The sequence below is a fragment of the Harpia harpyja genome, chromosome 12 (genome assembly GCF_026419915.1).
Source record: "Harpia harpyja isolate bHarHar1 chromosome 12, bHarHar1 primary haplotype, whole genome shotgun sequence".
NCBI classification, from domain to species: domain Eukaryota; kingdom Metazoa; phylum Chordata; class Aves; order Accipitriformes; family Accipitridae; genus Harpia; species Harpia harpyja.
Window position 1 is genome coordinate 1,609,740 of NC_068951.1, and position 17,957 is coordinate 1,627,696.

The window sequence follows — 17,957 nt, forward strand, 5'->3', positions numbered from 1 at the left end:
ACCAGGGCCGGGGGAACCGGGGAGCGGCTGCCGCTCCGGCGGCGAGGCTGCTCGGGGGCAACCGGGAGCCTAGGCCCAGCCGCCCCTCGCCGGGAGCAGCCGAGACACTCAGGGGCCAAAGACGAGACCCGTCAGGTTCCCCCCCCCGGGGCAGAGCACACCAGACCGGGGGACGGAGGGGACGGGGACGGGGCAGCCCCGGACCCGGGCCGGGCTGCCGGCCGCTTCCCCGTCCCTCACGAAGCCCCGCCCCCGGCGGCCGGCGCATGCGCCGCGTCCGCTCCCCGCCTCCCGCTCGTCCCCTCTACGGCGCAGGCGCAAGCCTGGCGGGGGCGGAGGGGAGGGAAGGGGAGGGTGGGCGCAGGCGCAGCGCGGCCCCTCCCCTCCCCGCCCCGCCCGCGGGGCCGCGCAGGCGCAGCGCGTCCCCGCCGTCCGCGCAGGCGCCGCCCGCCGCCCGCCGCCGCCAGTGTCTCGGCGCTCCCCCTGGCGCGGCGGCCGCGGCGCTGCTGCTCGGGCGGGCGGGGGCGGCCTGGGCTCCCGCTTCCGGTGTGGTGTCATGGCGGGCCCTGGGCGCTGATGGCTGCGGGGAGCTGAGGGGCCCCGGAGCGCGCCAGGGATACGGAGACCCTCCCGTCCCCTCGCCCGGCGCCTCTCCTGCCGCCCTCCCTGCGGGGATCCGCCCCCCCTCCCTGGCTGGGCAGGCGGGGGGGGGGACATGGCGGCTCACAAGCCGGTGGAGTGGGTGCAGGCCGTGGTGAACCGCTTCGACGAGCAGGTAGCGGGGGCGGCCGCAGGGGAGGGGCGGCGGCGGCGGCGCGGCTACCGGGACCGGGACCGGCGGGGGCGGTGCGGGGAAGGGAGGCCCGGGGCGGGCCGCTGCCGGAGGTGAGGGGCCTCTGCGGGCCGGGGGCTGGAGGCGCGGGCCGCTGCGGGCGGGGAGGGGGCGAGCGGCGGGGGAGGCCGCCCCGCTCCCCGCGGCGGAGGCGGCGGCGGGTGGGAGCGCTGCCTCCTGTCTTCTCCCCCCGCCGCCGGCTTTCTGGCCGTGCTGGGGGGCCGAGGAACCTGCGTGTCCCCCCCCCCCTCCCCACCTCCACACCAGCGCCCGGTTCGGCGGCGGGTCCCCGCTCAGCCCCGGCCGGGGGGGGGGGGGGCGGCGGCGGCTCGCTGCGCCCATTGTGCTGGGGAGGGTGGCTGGGTGGGGCCGGGTGCTGCTTGCCGGTCTGGTATCCCTTCCAGCTAACCTGATGCTTCCCACCTTTTTCTGGAGGGGTGTGTGTGTGGGGGGGTCCCAGTCTGGGTGGTGGAGTGGCCTCCCCTCTGCCAGTCTGGTCGAGATGCGGAGGCGTATCAATCGGTTCGGTACAGGGAACCGGGGGGGGGGGTGAGAGATGCCCGGTTCCTCGTCGCTTCTGCTCCCCCACCTCTTCCAAAAGTGTGCTGGCTTTTCGTAGACATTCCTGTGAAATTTGCTTCCTCGCTTAACGTCCTCTCGTTCATCAGAAAGGAGATAAAGCCTCAAGAATGAGTCTGAGGAGGACTAGGTGAAACTGCTCAGGCAGTTCCACCTTGTTCCCCGTAGCATAACGGTGGATGTCAGCGTGAAATTTCATCCGCATCGCTGGGAGCACAGCTGTATGGGATGAAGAGGGTTTTCTAGCCAGTGTTGTTATAGTGATAGACGTTTACTTCTCTTTACAAAAGTCAGTGCTAGTAGTTTGGAGAGGGATTTTCTGAATGGAAGGAAGAGGGATTTGTTGGCCTTAGACTTTGTATTTCTCTGATCCACCTGCAGAAACTGCTTACTGGGATTAGGTGGCGTGACTTTCTCAGTGGGGCTGAGCTTAGTGCTTAGACTCTGCGTTTTTACTCCCAGGATGCTTTCTTGATGTGCAAGTGTGAGCTCAGTTTAGGCTGAACGATCAGTTTCTGTGTTTTCTGTCTCAATTTGCTATACTGTGAGTACAGCCTTTGTGTCACACAGCTCTGTGAGACCCTGTTCAGTGTAACATCTATCAAAAACGTTAAGCTGGTTCTATAGGTAGAATTTCGTTCACCTGCCTTACAATCGTATGTCCCTCGCAGTGATGCTTGGCTTTTAACAACCCACAGGAAGATTTTTACCTGGTTGAATAAACATAAGCTGTTGCTTTTTACATTTATATTAAAGCTGCTGTAAATGAAGTTTATCTGAAAAAAGGAAAATATCAAACTTTGTCTTTTGACATTAAAATGATGCAGATTTTTCCAATACGTTTTAGACATATTTGCATAGTTAACTTATTCCCCCCCCCCCCCCTTATCTTGAGTCATAGATCATTTTTTCCGTAAGCTTAAAAAGCATGGTACTGATTATGCTCCCAATAATGCAAGAAAATGTTTCTTTGTGTACTGGTGTTAAAAGGCCCTAGGCTTTGTCGTTTGCTTTGTTATGTATATTGTGGAATTGGGCTTGCCAACATCTGTTAGGAGTTAAGAACTTCAGCTTTTTAAACAGAATTATTTTTCTATACGTTTTATGGGATAATTACATATAGGTGTATGGGAGGAATCCTCTCTTGATAGGAAGGAAGCTGTTCTGATTTTTGAGATGCTAAAATATTGGAGCTGCAGGGATAATATACATAAAATATGGTATTGATTGTTGTCGTAGTGTAGCTTGCATGATAGGTGCTATTTACAAAATTTTGATTAGTCTATTGCATATTTTTGTTTAACCAGTGCAATTTTATTTTTTTTAAAATACTGTATCATCAAGTGAATGAAGCAGTGAAGCAAGGGTGAGACATTAATCTCTACTTTTTTGTGAGAAGTTTTCTCTCATTTATTAATTTCAACTCGGGGTTCTTAATTTTGTTTGTTTGCTTTTAAGACATCGTTTCCTCTGCCTTGCCTAGCCTGACAGTGATCTTCATGGTGGAAAGGTGGCTGTTCTTAACAGAATACCCAAATGCCAGGTTATTGTGACACCATTGCTACTACTAAATGCATTGTCAATCAATGGTGGTATTTATGTGCTTCTTGTAACTCCTCACCTTTGTGTCATTATTGAGTAGTCATGTGGTTATTAAGTTATCTACTTGTTATATTTTAGACTGCTCATTTGAGCATCAAGTCCATACTTCATGAAAATATACTGAATATATGCACATTATTTTAGCGGTGATAATGCATTTTTGAGTTTTTGCATACTATGCCTGCCCTTCTAAATGCAGGACCTCTCGATTCAGCACTGAGGGAGCCACTAATTATTAAATCATTGGTATGTTTGAATAAGGAGGGGGAGCTCATGTTTGTTGTGGGTTGTTTAGGTTTGGGGTTTTTTTTGTGGTTTTTTTCCTGAGTGGGGGAAGACAAAATTTTTCAGGGTTTCTTTCTTCTTTTACAAAGCAGGAAAATGTAACCATCTTTCACCAGAATTTATAGATGTAGACAGGCTTTTCATTCATTTGCTAAGTGCTTGTATTCATTTTAAGACAGATGAAACAACAAACTGAGAGAATGCTAATCTGTATTGAAAACAAGAAAAATCAGTGCAAACCAGTCTGTTCTTGTCTGCTCTTGTTTATTGTTATAAATGCTGCTTTAACCAAAATCTGCTTTTGTGTGTACAATTCTGTGGGCCTGAAATGACTGGCAAGCATAGTTTTATGAATTAACCAATGACTGGCTCACTGAATAAATTTTTCAAATATACTGCCAGTCTTGCCCAGCTGCGCTCGCTTCTGAGACTACAACTGCTGCAATGCACTCTTCTTTGAGCTACCCTTGAAGACTGTGTGAAGGTTTCAGCTGGTGCAGAAAGAAGCCGTTGATGGTACATGTGAGGCTCGATCACATTTCTTATATAGCACATATGAAATCTCTTGACTGATTTTGTATGTAGTACTAGTTACTGTATTTTTCAAAACTTTCAGTGATCAGGATAGAATTAGGCTGCAGTAGCACAAAGAGGCTAGGCTATGTTTTAGTAAAATTCTCTGTGATTTCAGACATAATGAGGTCTTTGTAAAATAAAATTATCTCTTTTTTTCTTATGGAAATGTTCACTTACAATTTTATGTACTGTATTTTTGTAGTATTTTTAAATGTGTTACAAGCTGAAATCATGGGAAGGCTGATACAGTAGTGAAATAGTTCTAAGCATAGTCAGAGAAGCCTCACTTCCTAAGCCATTTAAATCTAGACTGTTTTAAAACTATCAGATATAATAAAAGGTATTAATCCTGTATAAACTTGTGGTGACTTAAGTTATTATGATATGCTTTAAAGAAAGAAGCCCTTTATTATGTGGATTATGGGTTAGGCTCCCCATTTGTAGTTTGAGTTGTGATTGCTTTCAGTTAAGAAAGCTTTTGTAAAAACTGAAAGCCAGTAGGAATGTTCCATTCTTACTTTCGTTAAAAGGCATTAAATTAAAGCAAATATTCACTCCTCCTGTTGATTCTCTCTGCAGCATTTGAAATCTATACAGCATCAGAGACCTGAAAAAGCGCTGGCTGCAAGTACCAGCTTTGTGTTTTTCATTGCGGCTTGTTAAGAAATCGCTAGTAGTAATAAGATGTATTTTAAAGTATTTCACGTGAGTTCTGCTGACTCTGCTCCCCAAGTGAAATTGTATCTTTTGCTGTAAGGTAAGGCTGGTCTATGCAGAAGATGGAACTTTTTCCCGTAACTACTCTGTCTGAAATGAATTTCCACAGGAGCTAAGAACCGAGACAGACTATAACACTCCTCTTAAGCAGAAAGTGTGCCATTTCATCTTTCTTTAACATAAACCTGAAGCAGCTTCGATCTTATTTTTCTAAAAAAAAAAAAAAAAAGTGTGTGTAATGTATTTCAAAATAAAGTGCTATACTGCACTCAGATGGTGTCCTAAAGAATAGATAAGGGAATGGCCCACATGCAACAGATGTTACCTGAGTTCATTAATGAGCTGCTGAAAAGCATTGAGATGATTTGATGATCCTTCCCTATTTAACACAGCAGTTTGTGTTAATGTATGGGTAAATACATGTTTGTTCACAGTATCAACTTTTAGTGAACCTTTTGAAAATAATATTTTTTTTTTTAGAGCAACCTATATATAATATTTTCAGAGTTCCATGTTCTTCTGAAGGCTTAGTTGTGAGGTTCTTTTACTAAATAATGCCTCTTTAGAAGGTGATGCAGTGCATGTTTATAGTTGGGAGGAAGATGCCTGTTGACTTTGAGAGAGATTTGTATCTGGTTCTGACAGTACTGGTGCTGAGGAAAGTGTGATGCTGTCCATATTTTCTGTCACCAGTACATCTGTGTGTGACAGTCTACTGAAGAATTTCCAAAAAATTATTTGAAAGGGAAAAGCTAGGTAGATTTCTATGCTGTTAAGGATTGCACTAGGTATTTTTTTCTAGATGTTATGTTAACAAACATAAATTTCTCCTGAATCTGAATCAAAGGCAAGGCACAAGGCTCAGATGCATTCAGATATCTCAAGCTGCTTACTGAAAATGATGAGCCCATTACAGACAAGCAGAGAATTTCCTTCACTGAGGTGGATCCCCTGGGATGGTCTCTCACCTTCCCCTCTCCAAAGGTGATTTAGACCTCAGTGTTTTCCATGAGGCAGAGGTAGTGGAGGCAGCGAGACTCTGCTGTCTGCCACCACCGTGAAGTTGAAACTTGAAAGTGCTGAATTGTGGAGTACCTGTGCATGGTTGGGTATTGACTGCTGTCTGTATTAAGAGGTTTGTCAGGATGGTGATTTCAACAGCTGTCATTCTGAGTCCAGTGGCAGACTAGGTTTATCTGTCAGATTTTGGATTCTTAATGTTCTGCAAAGTTGTATCTTGCACAAAAAAGTTGAAATAGTGACTTTGTTTGAAGTGATAAAGCACTTACACTTGCTTCATAACCTGTGAAAATAAGAACATTAAATAGTCTTTTACTAAATAGAGATGATTACACTTTGTGTTCATTAATTGCAGATGATAAAGAAAAATCCATAGCTTAATGTTAGCCTTTCTCAACAGACTGAGTGGAATATCTCACAGATGTTCAAATAGTTGTGGTGTTAGTTTCAAATCAATGTCCATGTACATTTAGCAAAAGATTGTACCTTATTGCATCAGACTAGAGGATACCTGAAACAGTTGCTAATCTCTTCTACAGACATGGAAAACACCCGTTTTTCTTAATAACTAACATCTATGATCAAAGAAGGATTCCTTAACTGAACGTTCTTGGATAAAAGTACATCAGTCTCTAAACTGAGGCCACTTCCAAAGATATGACAGTCTTCCATGCTATCAGCTATCACAATGCTTTTCACTTTTCAAACAGCTTTGCAATTCTGTAGTAGCACTTTGAAGTTTCAAAGCCAGTTTTTATAATTTGACGGTAAAGATCTTGTTAAGAATGCATGTTAAGTCTTTTTTCTTTCTTCCTCTGGAATAGCCAAGCACTTGCCTTTTTTTTTTTTCTTTTTTCTTTTTTTTTTAATTTTAAATTGGCAAAGTTATTGTCTCATAAGTCTGAAGAGACTGAAATGCTTTTATCTCTAGAAAGATAGTGACTAGGCATAGGAAGACCTTTGCATTTTCTCTCTTCAGCAGGATTACAGACCTCCTGGATATCACTGTAGACAGAAAATTGACCAGACGACTTGTGGCTGCCAGACACCATTGTAGAATGGTTAATAACGTAGGCCATATTAATGCTTAGGGGCAGTAAGTTTTCAGATGCCAAACTTGTGTGTGGAAAAAGCTTTTGAAGTGCTGTTTTAGTATTATTTTCTGAGATGCTAGCAGCTGACCATATGCTGTGATTCTGTGTATCTGTGAGTTGGTCTAGTCACATTTTTTTCTTAAATGGTATTATTTTTTAATAATATTTGTGATTAGTGATTTAATTTACTGTTTTCATGAAGATGGAAGAATTTAATTTTACTTTGGCAAGTTGAGAGAGGAATTTGCATCTTTTGGGTAGTAAATATTGATTTAGAAAAATAAATATCTTTTAGTAGCCACTAATTCAGCTGGATTAGTTTTAACAATCCTGTTTTCTTGAGGGTGTGTGGTTCAGATCTCTATTTTTAAGGTTTATTTATCTGTTATTGTATGCCTTTTGGAAATGTAAAGAAAATAATAATCTCATATGATCTATGTTGCTTTTTCTCCTACTAATAGTGCTTTGTTATCACTTTGCATTTAGTAAACCTTGTGAGAATGGTTCAGTTTCAGTATTGTATCAGTAGCAGATTTGGGAGAAGCTATAGATAGGTCAGCAGGGCTTCTTAAATTGAAGTCAGAAATCCATTTCTAGAAGCAAAGTTTGGCTTAAACTGTTTATGTGGTCAAAAGATGTGTTTTAACAACGGGGGAGTTTGCATGGTTGGTGTAAGCTGGTAAATACTTTGATGTTTCGTCGTACAGATTTGCTTTTCTAGTTGTTTCAGCGATACCTGATACACAAGATGACGTGTATCCTGAATTCAGGATACGCTGGGTCTTGTACTGTATTATTGCAACTGTCAGGCTCAGCTACTTAATGGCTTTTCTTTGTCTTTTGCAGTAATGTTCTTTTCTAATTGATCTTAAAAGATTTAAAATTTGATAGTTGGGAAGATTCCAGATTTCATCTACCTATTTTGTCTTTGTCCGCTGCATAAAATAAGGCAAATTATAGACCAAAATGCCATTGTTCCCTGTCCTCTGTAGCTTATTTGACACCTTAATGAGATGTAGTCGAACTGGATTAGAGAGAGAGAGGGGGTATATGGCAGCATGCCTCAGTGTGGGTCGTACGTGCACCGGTGTAGTTAAAAGGTTTTTGACTATTGCTTCCTATTTCAACGGTGAAAATAGCTGAATTAGAGTAGTGGACTATCCCTTTGTGAAACTGGGATGAGTTCAAAATGGTGCATGTGTTCATAGTTTGAAGCTCCAGTTATATTTAAGCTTTGTGCTTTAATTTCTGTTTCTAATTCAAATAAAAGCTATACAGGAAACCATTTGTGTCAGTCTTTCTTTTTTCTAAAATAAAATCAAAGGCAATGAAAGTAAAATTTCAACTCCCCCCCGTTGTTTTTTTTTTTCTTGTAATGTTTAGATTGATGGATATTTGTATAGAAGTTAAATAGTTTCTTTTTGGTCACTCGGCACTGGCACTGCATTCTGTTAGGGGACATATGATGTTCCAGCATGTTAGGAACAAAGGAAATAGCTAAAAAAAAAAAAAACCCCAACCCAAACAACAGTGCTAATATTTCCTTTTTATATAGTTTCCTATTTTAAATGGTAGTATAAAAAGCAGTTTTACTTCTAGGTGACCTTGTTGCAGTGGCTGTTATGGCAGGAAGCTCCAAAAGTGTATAATGCGATGTTTCTATAGCATGGAAGCATACAGAACTAGATCTATGACACAATTTTTGAGAGGCACTTCTGAAGTGTTTTATCACTCAGTGGTATTGAGCTTTTCTGCTGTTGTCAGCACAGAGACTTGAAAATTCAAATAAAAAGTACTAGTAATGGTGAAATTTTTAATTAAATGTATCTATCTTCCCCTAATGACTTCCGAAAATGTATTGTAAAAATAACATCCAACAATGAAAACAAAGCTTGAGTCATAAATGCTGTTTGTTCTGCTTTTTCCAGTTTTAAAATGAGCACGTTGTAATGCATGGCACTGTTTTAAAGCATTACAATCTGAACACTTGCAAGAGACTTGAAAAATGAAGTGGAAATTACCTTGATTGCCCTATGGAACTTGTTGCTATAGGAGGTTGTGCAGGTGAAAAGCATCAGACCTTCTTATGGAGGGGTAGTCCTTAGTGTGGTTCCCTGGATGCAACACTTGGTGCCAGAGATCCCTAAGCCACTGTCTGAATTGAAAGCAAGCGTTCCTGATGGACCTTTCTGTTGCTGTTGGGTCTTCGGTGTGATCTAGCGTGGCAGTTCAGTCATTTTAAGAGTCAACCATTCCCTTAGGAAAAAATGAGCCAGTTTCCATTGTGATCCTAGTCTGGGTACCAAAAGAACTGATACTTAAAACCTAAACCAAACTATGGTTTATATGAAGGGGAGATTACACTTGGGCATAAAAACTAGATAGTATATTAAAGAGGTCCATTTCCCTACAAATGGAAGATGTCAGTGTTAAGTAGACTGCGTTTAATGATGCAGTCAAAACTGTTGGAAAAAACTTTTCCAAATTTGGGGTTCTTGAACACAATCTAGCATTTTAAATATGGGCCTTTAAACTTTTATCAACAAAGATAATAAAGTTAAATGGTTGGCAGAGATGTTTTTGACTGCTGACAGCAGTTTAACTGGGTGACAGTATGGAAAGTACCCTCACCAAGTCTGCAGAGGCCCCCAGCCTGGAAGGTTGCTCTTTAAGCATTTTGCAGCTGTAAAGCTGATCGTAGTTCCTTGGAATCCTTCTTTTAACCTCTCTTAAATTATTCTTTTTTTTTTTTTTTTTTAAGATACCCTTTCTAATGCAAAAAATATTACATCGTGGCATATACTTTGAGCTATTAGTGTCTTTCAGAATACACGTTTATCGAGAATTCTAGTCAAAATTGGTTAAAACTTGCAGTAGCAATTAAAGTTTCTATAGATAGTGAATTCCTAGGTCATGCTTTAAAATACAAATGGCACCTATGAATTAGAAAAAGGGGTTCCTTCTTTGTTCCCACTTTTTTTTTTCTTTTTAAAAACATAAATCCTCAGTAGAGTGAATTTTTCTGAAGAATCGCTTCTCACATTTTCGCGTGGTGGTTCGTAAGGGGCCGACTCCAGTGAGGAGAGTGCAGGGGAAGTGAGTGCGTGCTTGGGAAGTGACTCGTTTGTGACCCTTGAAGAATTTGGGTACAGCATGAAACAAAGTGCCTAGTGTTCACACAGTAGGAGAAACATCTCAGTTTTGTGCAGTCACTGAGTCTTATCTTTCCTGGGAAAGATGTGTTTCAAGTCTAGTTTTTGCCACTGGCTGTTGGGCAAGGGCAGGTAACGCGGGGCTCACAAGTGGTGTTTGGCTCACAAGTGCTGGAAGCGTGTTTGCGGCTGAGACTTCATCTCCTGGCTAGCAGTGGGGTGTGTTTGTGTGGGGACCCCAAAGTAACCCAAGTCCGTAGGGCCTGTGGAGGCTGGCGGTGGTGGTTCTTCCTGGCACTCGGCTGTACCTCTTGGCCAGTTCTGTCCTGCAAAGGAGTAGAGGACGCGCATGGAACTCACCTGCTTTGTGAGCTACTGGGACTTTACCTCCTCTCAGGTTTCAAGATGCAGTTTTTTTCTTGCAGGTGTTAGCCTTGTGAAGATTATTGGTATTTAACAAGCCAATTTTTGAAATAAAGAAACTTTTCTCAGCATTCTATCTTACATTTTTCTGCTCCTTCTGACTGCTTTGACATTTGGTTTATAGAAAATTTATCACAAAATAGCGGTTTAGTTTCAGTTCAGAAAAAGGAATAGGTGAACTTCAGTATTTTCTTTTATAAATAATAGAAAGATGAATGTAGAGAAAATTAATCAATGTGTTTGTAGTTGTCTCTTGTAGAATGTTTTTCAAGGTTGTTTCTGTTGTCTTAAAAATTTTTAACTCATCTTTAAAGCTGTAAATTTCAATGTAAAAAAGCTTATAATACTTATCTCTTTTTGTAGCTTCCAATAAAGGCTGGCCAGCAGAATACCCACACCAAAGTCAGTACGGAGCACAACAAGGAATGTCTCATAAACATTTCCAAGTACAAGTTTTCCCTCGTCATCAGTGGTCTCACTAATATCTTAAAAAATGTTAATAACATGGTAAGTTTTCTAATTTTGGATTGTTAGGTGATTTTTCAATATGGTTGTTATTTATTCATATTATACAATCTGTAGAGTCTCACTTGAAATTTAGTCAGATTGTTGCTTGCCTTTTACACTTAATCTTTTTCTTTTCATCCTCCTGTGCTAAAGTTCACCAACAGCGCTGAGCTGTGTTACATATAAAGGCAATGAGATAGTTGCGGCAGAGAAATCTAAAGGAAGGTGGTGATTAAGGGGAATCTTCTGTTAGTCATGGGAACGGTCAGTAGCTGGGAAGGTGTGTGGCTAACTAAGGAGTGGGTACATAAAGGTACCTAATACTATTTTGGGTTTCTGAGCAATGTTTAGATACCAGTAGAATGCACTGCTTGTTGGGAGGCAGGGGAGGATGTCTGCCATCACATGGAAAGGTGCTTCAGTTTTCTAGGGAAGCAGTGCTAGCAAAGTCTTTAGAGGAGGAGTGTGGCAGGGCAAAGGAGCTGCTGAGCAGCAGTACTAGGAGGTTGGTCCCCCCACCGCCCCCCCATCTGTTCTGCCAGAGCAGGACTTGCCAGGAATCGTTTTGGGAAAGTAAGAAGGGAAAAAGAAGGGAAAAGGATTTAAAACCTGGGCTATTTGAATTTTCCAGGCTGATTGGATGTTCTAGCATTTGTGTGTGTATATAAAATACATATATATTTTAACAACCAGATGAATTTCAGTGAGAACCTCGTAAGAAAAATCTTTGAAAACAGTCTCTTGTCTAATACTGTCACTATAGACTCATACCTCCAAAGGGATACCTTACTAGTCAGTAAGAAAAATGAATGAAAAATGTGTGGGAGTGATACGCATCTCTTCCATTTATTGTTTGATGTGGATTGCAGCCTCTCATTAAACCACTTCATGTTGATACTTGAGGGCAGTAGACTGCTGTGAAGGGATGAGATTCAAGGTGATTTTTCTACGAGTTCCCAAAGAGAAATCTTTAGAGCCAGGTGTCTTGGTAGATGGTTTCCTTCTGCATACTGGTTTTCTCTTCTGCCTCTAAGGGAACCATAAAATGATTCCTGAAATCCATCAAAATATTTGACTCATGAGCATCACTAAAACTGTCATTTAAAATAGATCTCAGTGGAACCAAAGAGAAGAGAAACCTAGAAAATGAAAAAAAAAAAAAAGAATGTGGATGTCCATAGTGTTGACTCTAGAAATATAACTATTACCATCAAGTTGGGTAAATGGAAAATTTAGGGAACCTTTATGAGGAGAAAGATGTAGTTTGAATTTTTTTTTTTTTTAATGGAAGGTCTGGTTTTAGATTTGTCATGAGAAAAGTTTCGTTCCTTGAGTTTTGAAGCCATGTGATTTATGATCGTGTGGAATCTCCACAAACAGGTAGCAGAACTGGCCAAACTCTAGCAGTACTTTTTTTTTGTGGTTTTAGTAAGATAGTTTGTAGTGAGCTCTTTTGGATGTTGATTGTATAGAGATATGCATCTGCTAAAACACTACAAAGGATTGATAAAATCAGAAAAGAGGTTGCTCTCCTGCTAGGGATTTTAGGCTGCTTAAAGCTACCTGTAATCCCTTTTGAGAGAGAATTTATTTTAATTAAACTCCATAGGCATGAAGGAATGTGTTGATGTGTAAGATAATTGATAAATGAGAAAACTATACAGTTAAAGCAAGTTTCTGTATATGCTATATAGATTTTGAGAGGAAGGACCTAGCTAAAAATGTCAATTAAAAAGTCAAGATTTGCTTTGCACTGAGGAGCAAGACTTAACATTTTTTATGTTTGATGGACTGAGCTGCTGTATGGATCAGCAATATTTTTGAAGGATTTCTGTAGCTGAAACAAAACAGACCAATAGACTGTCATAATGGTCTTAGTTTAGAAAAAAGTCTTGAGGGTTTGCAGTCTGCTGAAACTTAGACTTAGCTGAGCTAACCTCTCCTGTGGTTTAAAATACAAGTTCTTTGGGTGACTTCTACGTGTGAGCCATGTGTAGGCAATAGTACCAATATATTTTTGGCTAAATCTTTTCTGCTTTATTTTGCTGCCTTAATATTGCTGGAACTAGTCACTATTGTTGGCAGTAAAATTGGGTGCTAGCTTAAACACCCGATGGAATTCAGCCTTCATCCTGTATCTGAAGTGTGGCATCTTTTTTGGAGGGTCTTGTGTTTCTTCTTGTCGTCTGTGCTAAATTTTGCAACACTCTAATAAGCTTGTCGATACGGATTTGTTGTAACGTCAGTTCTATTAAGATGTTGGCAATGAAGAACATAATTGGAAAAGAGTCAGCAGTAATTGATACCAAAATAGTTTCTGAAAAGGTATAACCTTCATTTCTGAATAAATTATAGGCCTGATGAAGGTAAGGGGCTGCAGTGTACCTCGTCTTACTTTGCGGTAACTGTTCATTAGATTTGGCATTGCAGACTGGACAAAGATCTTTCTTCAGTGATAAGGTTTTAATTCCTATTTTAATCTAATTTTTGCTGGCTTTATTTCTAAACTCAAAACAAGAGCAGTAAAGGAGCCATAACTTATTGTGCCACTTTGCTGCATTACTTTAGTGCGTTACAAGTCAAATTTCTGTGTCTCAGATGAATCCATATCCTTTCTACTTCTAGAGAATATTTGGAGAAACTGCTGAAAAAAATTTATATCTGTCTCAGCTGATAATCTTGGATACACTGGAAAAATGTCTGGCAGGGGTGAGTAGGCTTGCATAAGCAATTGCTAAGTTGGAATCAAATGAGTTAGAGAGTACAAGTCAAATGCTTGTGTATCTATTATTACTGGTACTAAAGTTAAAACTCATCTGATTTAGAGCAAAGGAGGATTAATGCGATTTAAAAAATACTAAAACTTCCTATAAGTGCAAGTAGTTGATATAATTGATAAATTAAGGATTTGTGGGGTACTTTTTTCTTGCCTAAAATTAGTGATCTTTTTTCAGTTAAATAGATTCAAGTAAACTTTTGAATTTGCCCTTCCCACTACTCAACTAATTTGTGGAGTTATAAAATAATGATTTTCTTTTAATAATTTGTTAAAAAGAATTGCAGACAACTGGACAACTGTACTCAGAGACGTGCGTGAACTGGAGTAAGGGAAGACACAAACCCAAGTGAAGAATTAGGTGTGATTATGAAGCTTCACTAGATTTTATAAGTTTTGAATGCTTGTGGCATATTCTGCTCAGTATTTTTTGATTACATGCATCAAAACATTTTCATCCCACAATTTAAACAGAAAAAGTAATGCGATAGTAAATCATGTTAAAAGTAGCAGATAATTCCATACAAGTATTTCAGTTTTATGCTATTAAGTTTTCTGCGTGCAGTGTTGATTTTTCTTTACATTTCTTAAAACTTTCATTTGCTGAAGTAGTTTTTCATGTACTTGTATATACAGCAGAAACTTTGCTATCGCTATTCTAAAGATTACTTTTGCAGGTGTTTCCTAGAGTACATTAGTTGACCATGTCCGAACTTCCACTGGGAGTCCAGTCCTGAGGTTTCCAATCAGAGCTGTGCTGCAAGGCAGTTTGCTATTACCTTTGGGATGTAAACGGTTGTACAACTTACTGTGCTAAACCGTATAATTGCAAAGCCAAACTTCACTGTGACCAAAATTTGCAATGTTTTATTCCTTTAACACGAAAGGAGTTTTTTTTTAAAGCTGTATTCCTGGATGAATGTCATGAAATCATCTAAGCTCTTTGCTGTTTCACTGCAACAGTTTTTGAAGGTTCTTTCTTTATAAGGTAATGACCTTATTATGGTTAGATTTGTCAAGCGGCATATCTTATATTACAGTACTAAAACAGTCTGAATAATTGTGGATTCTTCTAAATTCACAAAAGATGCGGGTAAATAAATTTTCCAGAATAATTTTCAGCTTTTACAGCTGGAGTAAATACCTCTTTTGGGCACTTTGTGTCTTTGATGCACTGAGTCAAAAAAACTGTTTTAACTTCAGAAATCAGTTCTTCTAAAATATTTCTTATATGCCTTTTGTTTGAAACGTTAGTGGTTTTTTCCTGATAGATGATGATATTTGAACAGCCTAAAATTGTGCTGAATACTTCTTGCTTTGTCAATTCAAATGAGAGCAAGTTGAGCCAGTATATGTTTAATAAGACTGAGCCAAAGTTCTATACAAAGAGCGTTGTGTTCTGTGATATCTTCAGACCTATTTCTTGCTCGCTGTTCTTGCTCAATGTTTCATCAAGTTCTCATGGCAACAGGACTCAGGTCAACTAAGTGGGAGTCTCTGAAACTTCCCAATTCCCTATGGTAAATTCATTGGTAGAATTTTAGAAAGCTTTAATGCTGACCCTTCTGTTAAAAGTTGCTCTTAGTAGAGCAAAGTTTCACTTTGAATTCTTTTGTAAATAGTTTCCTTATGTCTCATACTGTGCAAACTGGCAAAAATTATTTTTTTCTTTTGCAGGAAAGTTAAGCCTTTTTTGACTCATATAGAGCAATCCTGGGCAAGAGCAAGGGAGAAGCACCTCTTTTTTGGTTCATTTTTTTATATTAAGTATTTGCTGTCAAAATATAGTGGTTAGAATACTACCCAAAAGAGAAGTAAGGGTGGGTCTTTGCCCTTTGAGCTTCCATTCAAAGCCAAGGTAGTTAATGCTCTACTGCTAATACTTTACACAGATCAACAGAGGACATTCATCAAAACAGGAATGTGTTTTACTTAAAAAATTAGTTTGATATTTTGCTTGATGCTTGATGACATTGATCAACGTGGTGTCCTACATATTTTGGAGACTTAACTGAAAATGTAAGATGGTTTGAATGATATGAGTTATTGTTCAAATGGAAAGAAACCTTTTCTGTGTAGTCTACTTAGACTATGGTCAGTGGTCTGCCTGCAGGCAGAAATAGAAGTTTAAATTCAGGTCCTGTGCCTACTAGTGGCAGATGCTCCATTTTTTTGCCTCCAAGCCTCCAAAACGTAATTTCATGAAATACTGAATGTTTATTTTTAGCAACCAAAGGATACCATGCGACTAGATGAGACTATGCTGGTAAAACAGTTGCTGCCAGAAATCTGCCACTTCATCCACACTTACCGTGAAGGGAACCAGCATGCAGCTGAACTACGTAATTCTGCCTCTGGGGTTCTTTTTTCTCTTAGCTGCAATAACTTTAATGCTGTGTTCAGCCGCATTTCCACCAGGTAGGTGTTTTTCAGTAGCCTAACTTGGTGTATTAGAAGATCTGCTGCATACTGGTGTCTAGAACATCTGCAATGAATTGTAGTCTTTCTAATTTCAGAAAAGTTAACTGTTTAAATGATATTTAACAAGATAGTTCTTAAGTGAAACTCCCTCTACCTTTCAAAATTTTACTTGAGTTTCAGGTTACAAAACGAACCTGTTTCATTTCCACTTTAGGTTACTGCCAGCATATTTTCTGAGAGCTGCATTTATTGCTTTTTTTAATCTGCTTTCATAAGTACAAGTCAAATACTGTTGTAGGGTGAAAATAATGATAACTTAGCTGAATAAGTCGATTAAGTTCTTGTGGGTGCAAGGTGTTGTGGAAAAAAACGATGCTGGAGATAGCGGGTTGTATCCATTTACTTATGAATTTAGAATGCAAAATTTCTGATTGTCTACAGCTCTGTTGGAGCCCCCAGGCTGTTTTCCTTCCTAATTTTACCTGCTTGAAGGCTTTTATGTTAAATCTATCTTATGCCTGAAGGGGACAAAACAGCTAGACTGTTTGTTAGTTGTTGGAAAAGACCCATTTGTCTCCTGACTGACTTGAGTTTCACAGCACATTTACTGTAAAAATAACTGTCTTTTCTGCTATTCTAAGTGAGGAGACAGGCCCAAAGTTTCCATCTATTCTTTGCTCTTTTTGCCCTGTTCCAGATCCTTCTGATGCTTCAGCATTTGCCAATCCACTAGAGTTGTGTATTAAGCTTTTTATTACTGAAATACTTTGATGTTTTTTGAAAGTTGCTTGAAGTAGCTTAGCTCTTATCACATGTTGTTATAGCTGACATCATCCTTGATTTGTTAGAAGTGGAGCTTGCGCAGCCTTATGTGGTTGCATAGCAATGAGTGTGCCAATTTAATTGAAACAAAGATTTATATATTCCTTATAATGTAAAACAGTACCATTCCAACATTTTGGAAGACATTTGCATTTTAGAAATCAGTCTAAAATAATTTAATAGTTTGAAATTTTAAGTATTTTAAAAACTTTTACTGAGCCTTTAATAACTTCTGTTTCAAGAACATGGACTTGGCAGCTAGCATGGAGGATGTGGTTTCACACAATAGGTTGATTATGTTTTGTTGCTTATGGAAATGGAAACAATTTCTTTTGCTCCTTTTGTAGGAAGTATTTTTCAGTTGACATTTTTTGATGGTCTTTGAATCTAGTCCCCGGATCTGTATTTATTCGTATGTCTGTAGCATGGTTTAGTTCTCAAGCTCCAAAGCCCTTCTTACCGTCCATTTGAGCTGGAACATAGTGCTTTTCCCCTAACCTGTTTTTCACTTCAAGATGGCTTGTACATAAATAGTTAAATATTTGACCAATTGTTGCTGATCTCCACAGGGGTCAGCTTGCCGACAGTTAGCATTGCTGATCTTTTGACCTGTGCTTCCTGTTTAGGCATATTTCTAGGCCTTGTACAGCAGCTGGGGGATTTTTGGCACGAAAAGCACAGCAGTGGGGACCTTCCCATTCCCAGTGAGGGCTGTTAAGTTTCCCTGGCGTTGAAGAAATGAAGAACTGCTTTTGTGTGTAGTACTAGAAATCACATTCCATGTCTAAAACACATCTGTAGCTTTGGAACAAGACAGGGCAATCTTTAGTTTTTGAGAACATATGATTTAGTTATTAGAGGCTTGATATCTGATGAGATGTTTAGTAAACCATCTAATACAAAAGTGTGAAAAGATGCCATTGTGTTTAAACTGGTATGATGAAACTTCATCCTGTTTGTTTAGGCCAGAAAAACGTGGACCTTCTTTAGCTTACAAAGAGTTGCTGTAGCTCACTTCAGTGATATTAAGTACCATCAGTCACTGCTTTACTCTTGAGAAGTTAGCTGGGGCAAGACTTGCTGTTAAGGAGCAGTAGTCTAAAGGTGTTATGATGCCATGAATGTAATACTTAGTTGAAAAGATGACAAGA

The 17,957-nt window shown here is 40.2% G+C and overlaps 1 protein-coding gene across 9 annotated transcripts in view; it reads left to right on the top strand.

Moving 5' to 3' along the window:
* The first annotated feature begins 475 nt into the window (after positions 1-475).
* Positions 476-17,957, top strand: part of NF1 (neurofibromin 1) — a 105,415-nt gene continuing 87,933 nt past the window's right edge. For 6 of the 9 annotated variants that reach the window (XR_008237585.1, XM_052804234.1, XM_052804236.1 and 3 more), the window contains exons 1-4: positions 477-775; positions 10,644-10,787; positions 13,413-13,496; positions 15,791-15,981. Coding sequence is in view for 7 of the 9 variants with exons in the window: in XM_052804234.1 (XP_052660194.1) it covers positions 716-775; positions 10,644-10,787; positions 13,413-13,496; positions 15,791-15,981 (479 nt within the window). In the remaining 2 variants the exon portion in view is untranslated. Of the gene's footprint in view, positions 776-10,643; positions 10,788-13,412; positions 13,497-14,466; positions 14,552-15,790; positions 15,982-17,957 lie in introns of those variants that run through there. The other 3 variants (XM_052804238.1, XM_052804241.1, XM_052804242.1) reach the window with 3 other exon arrangements.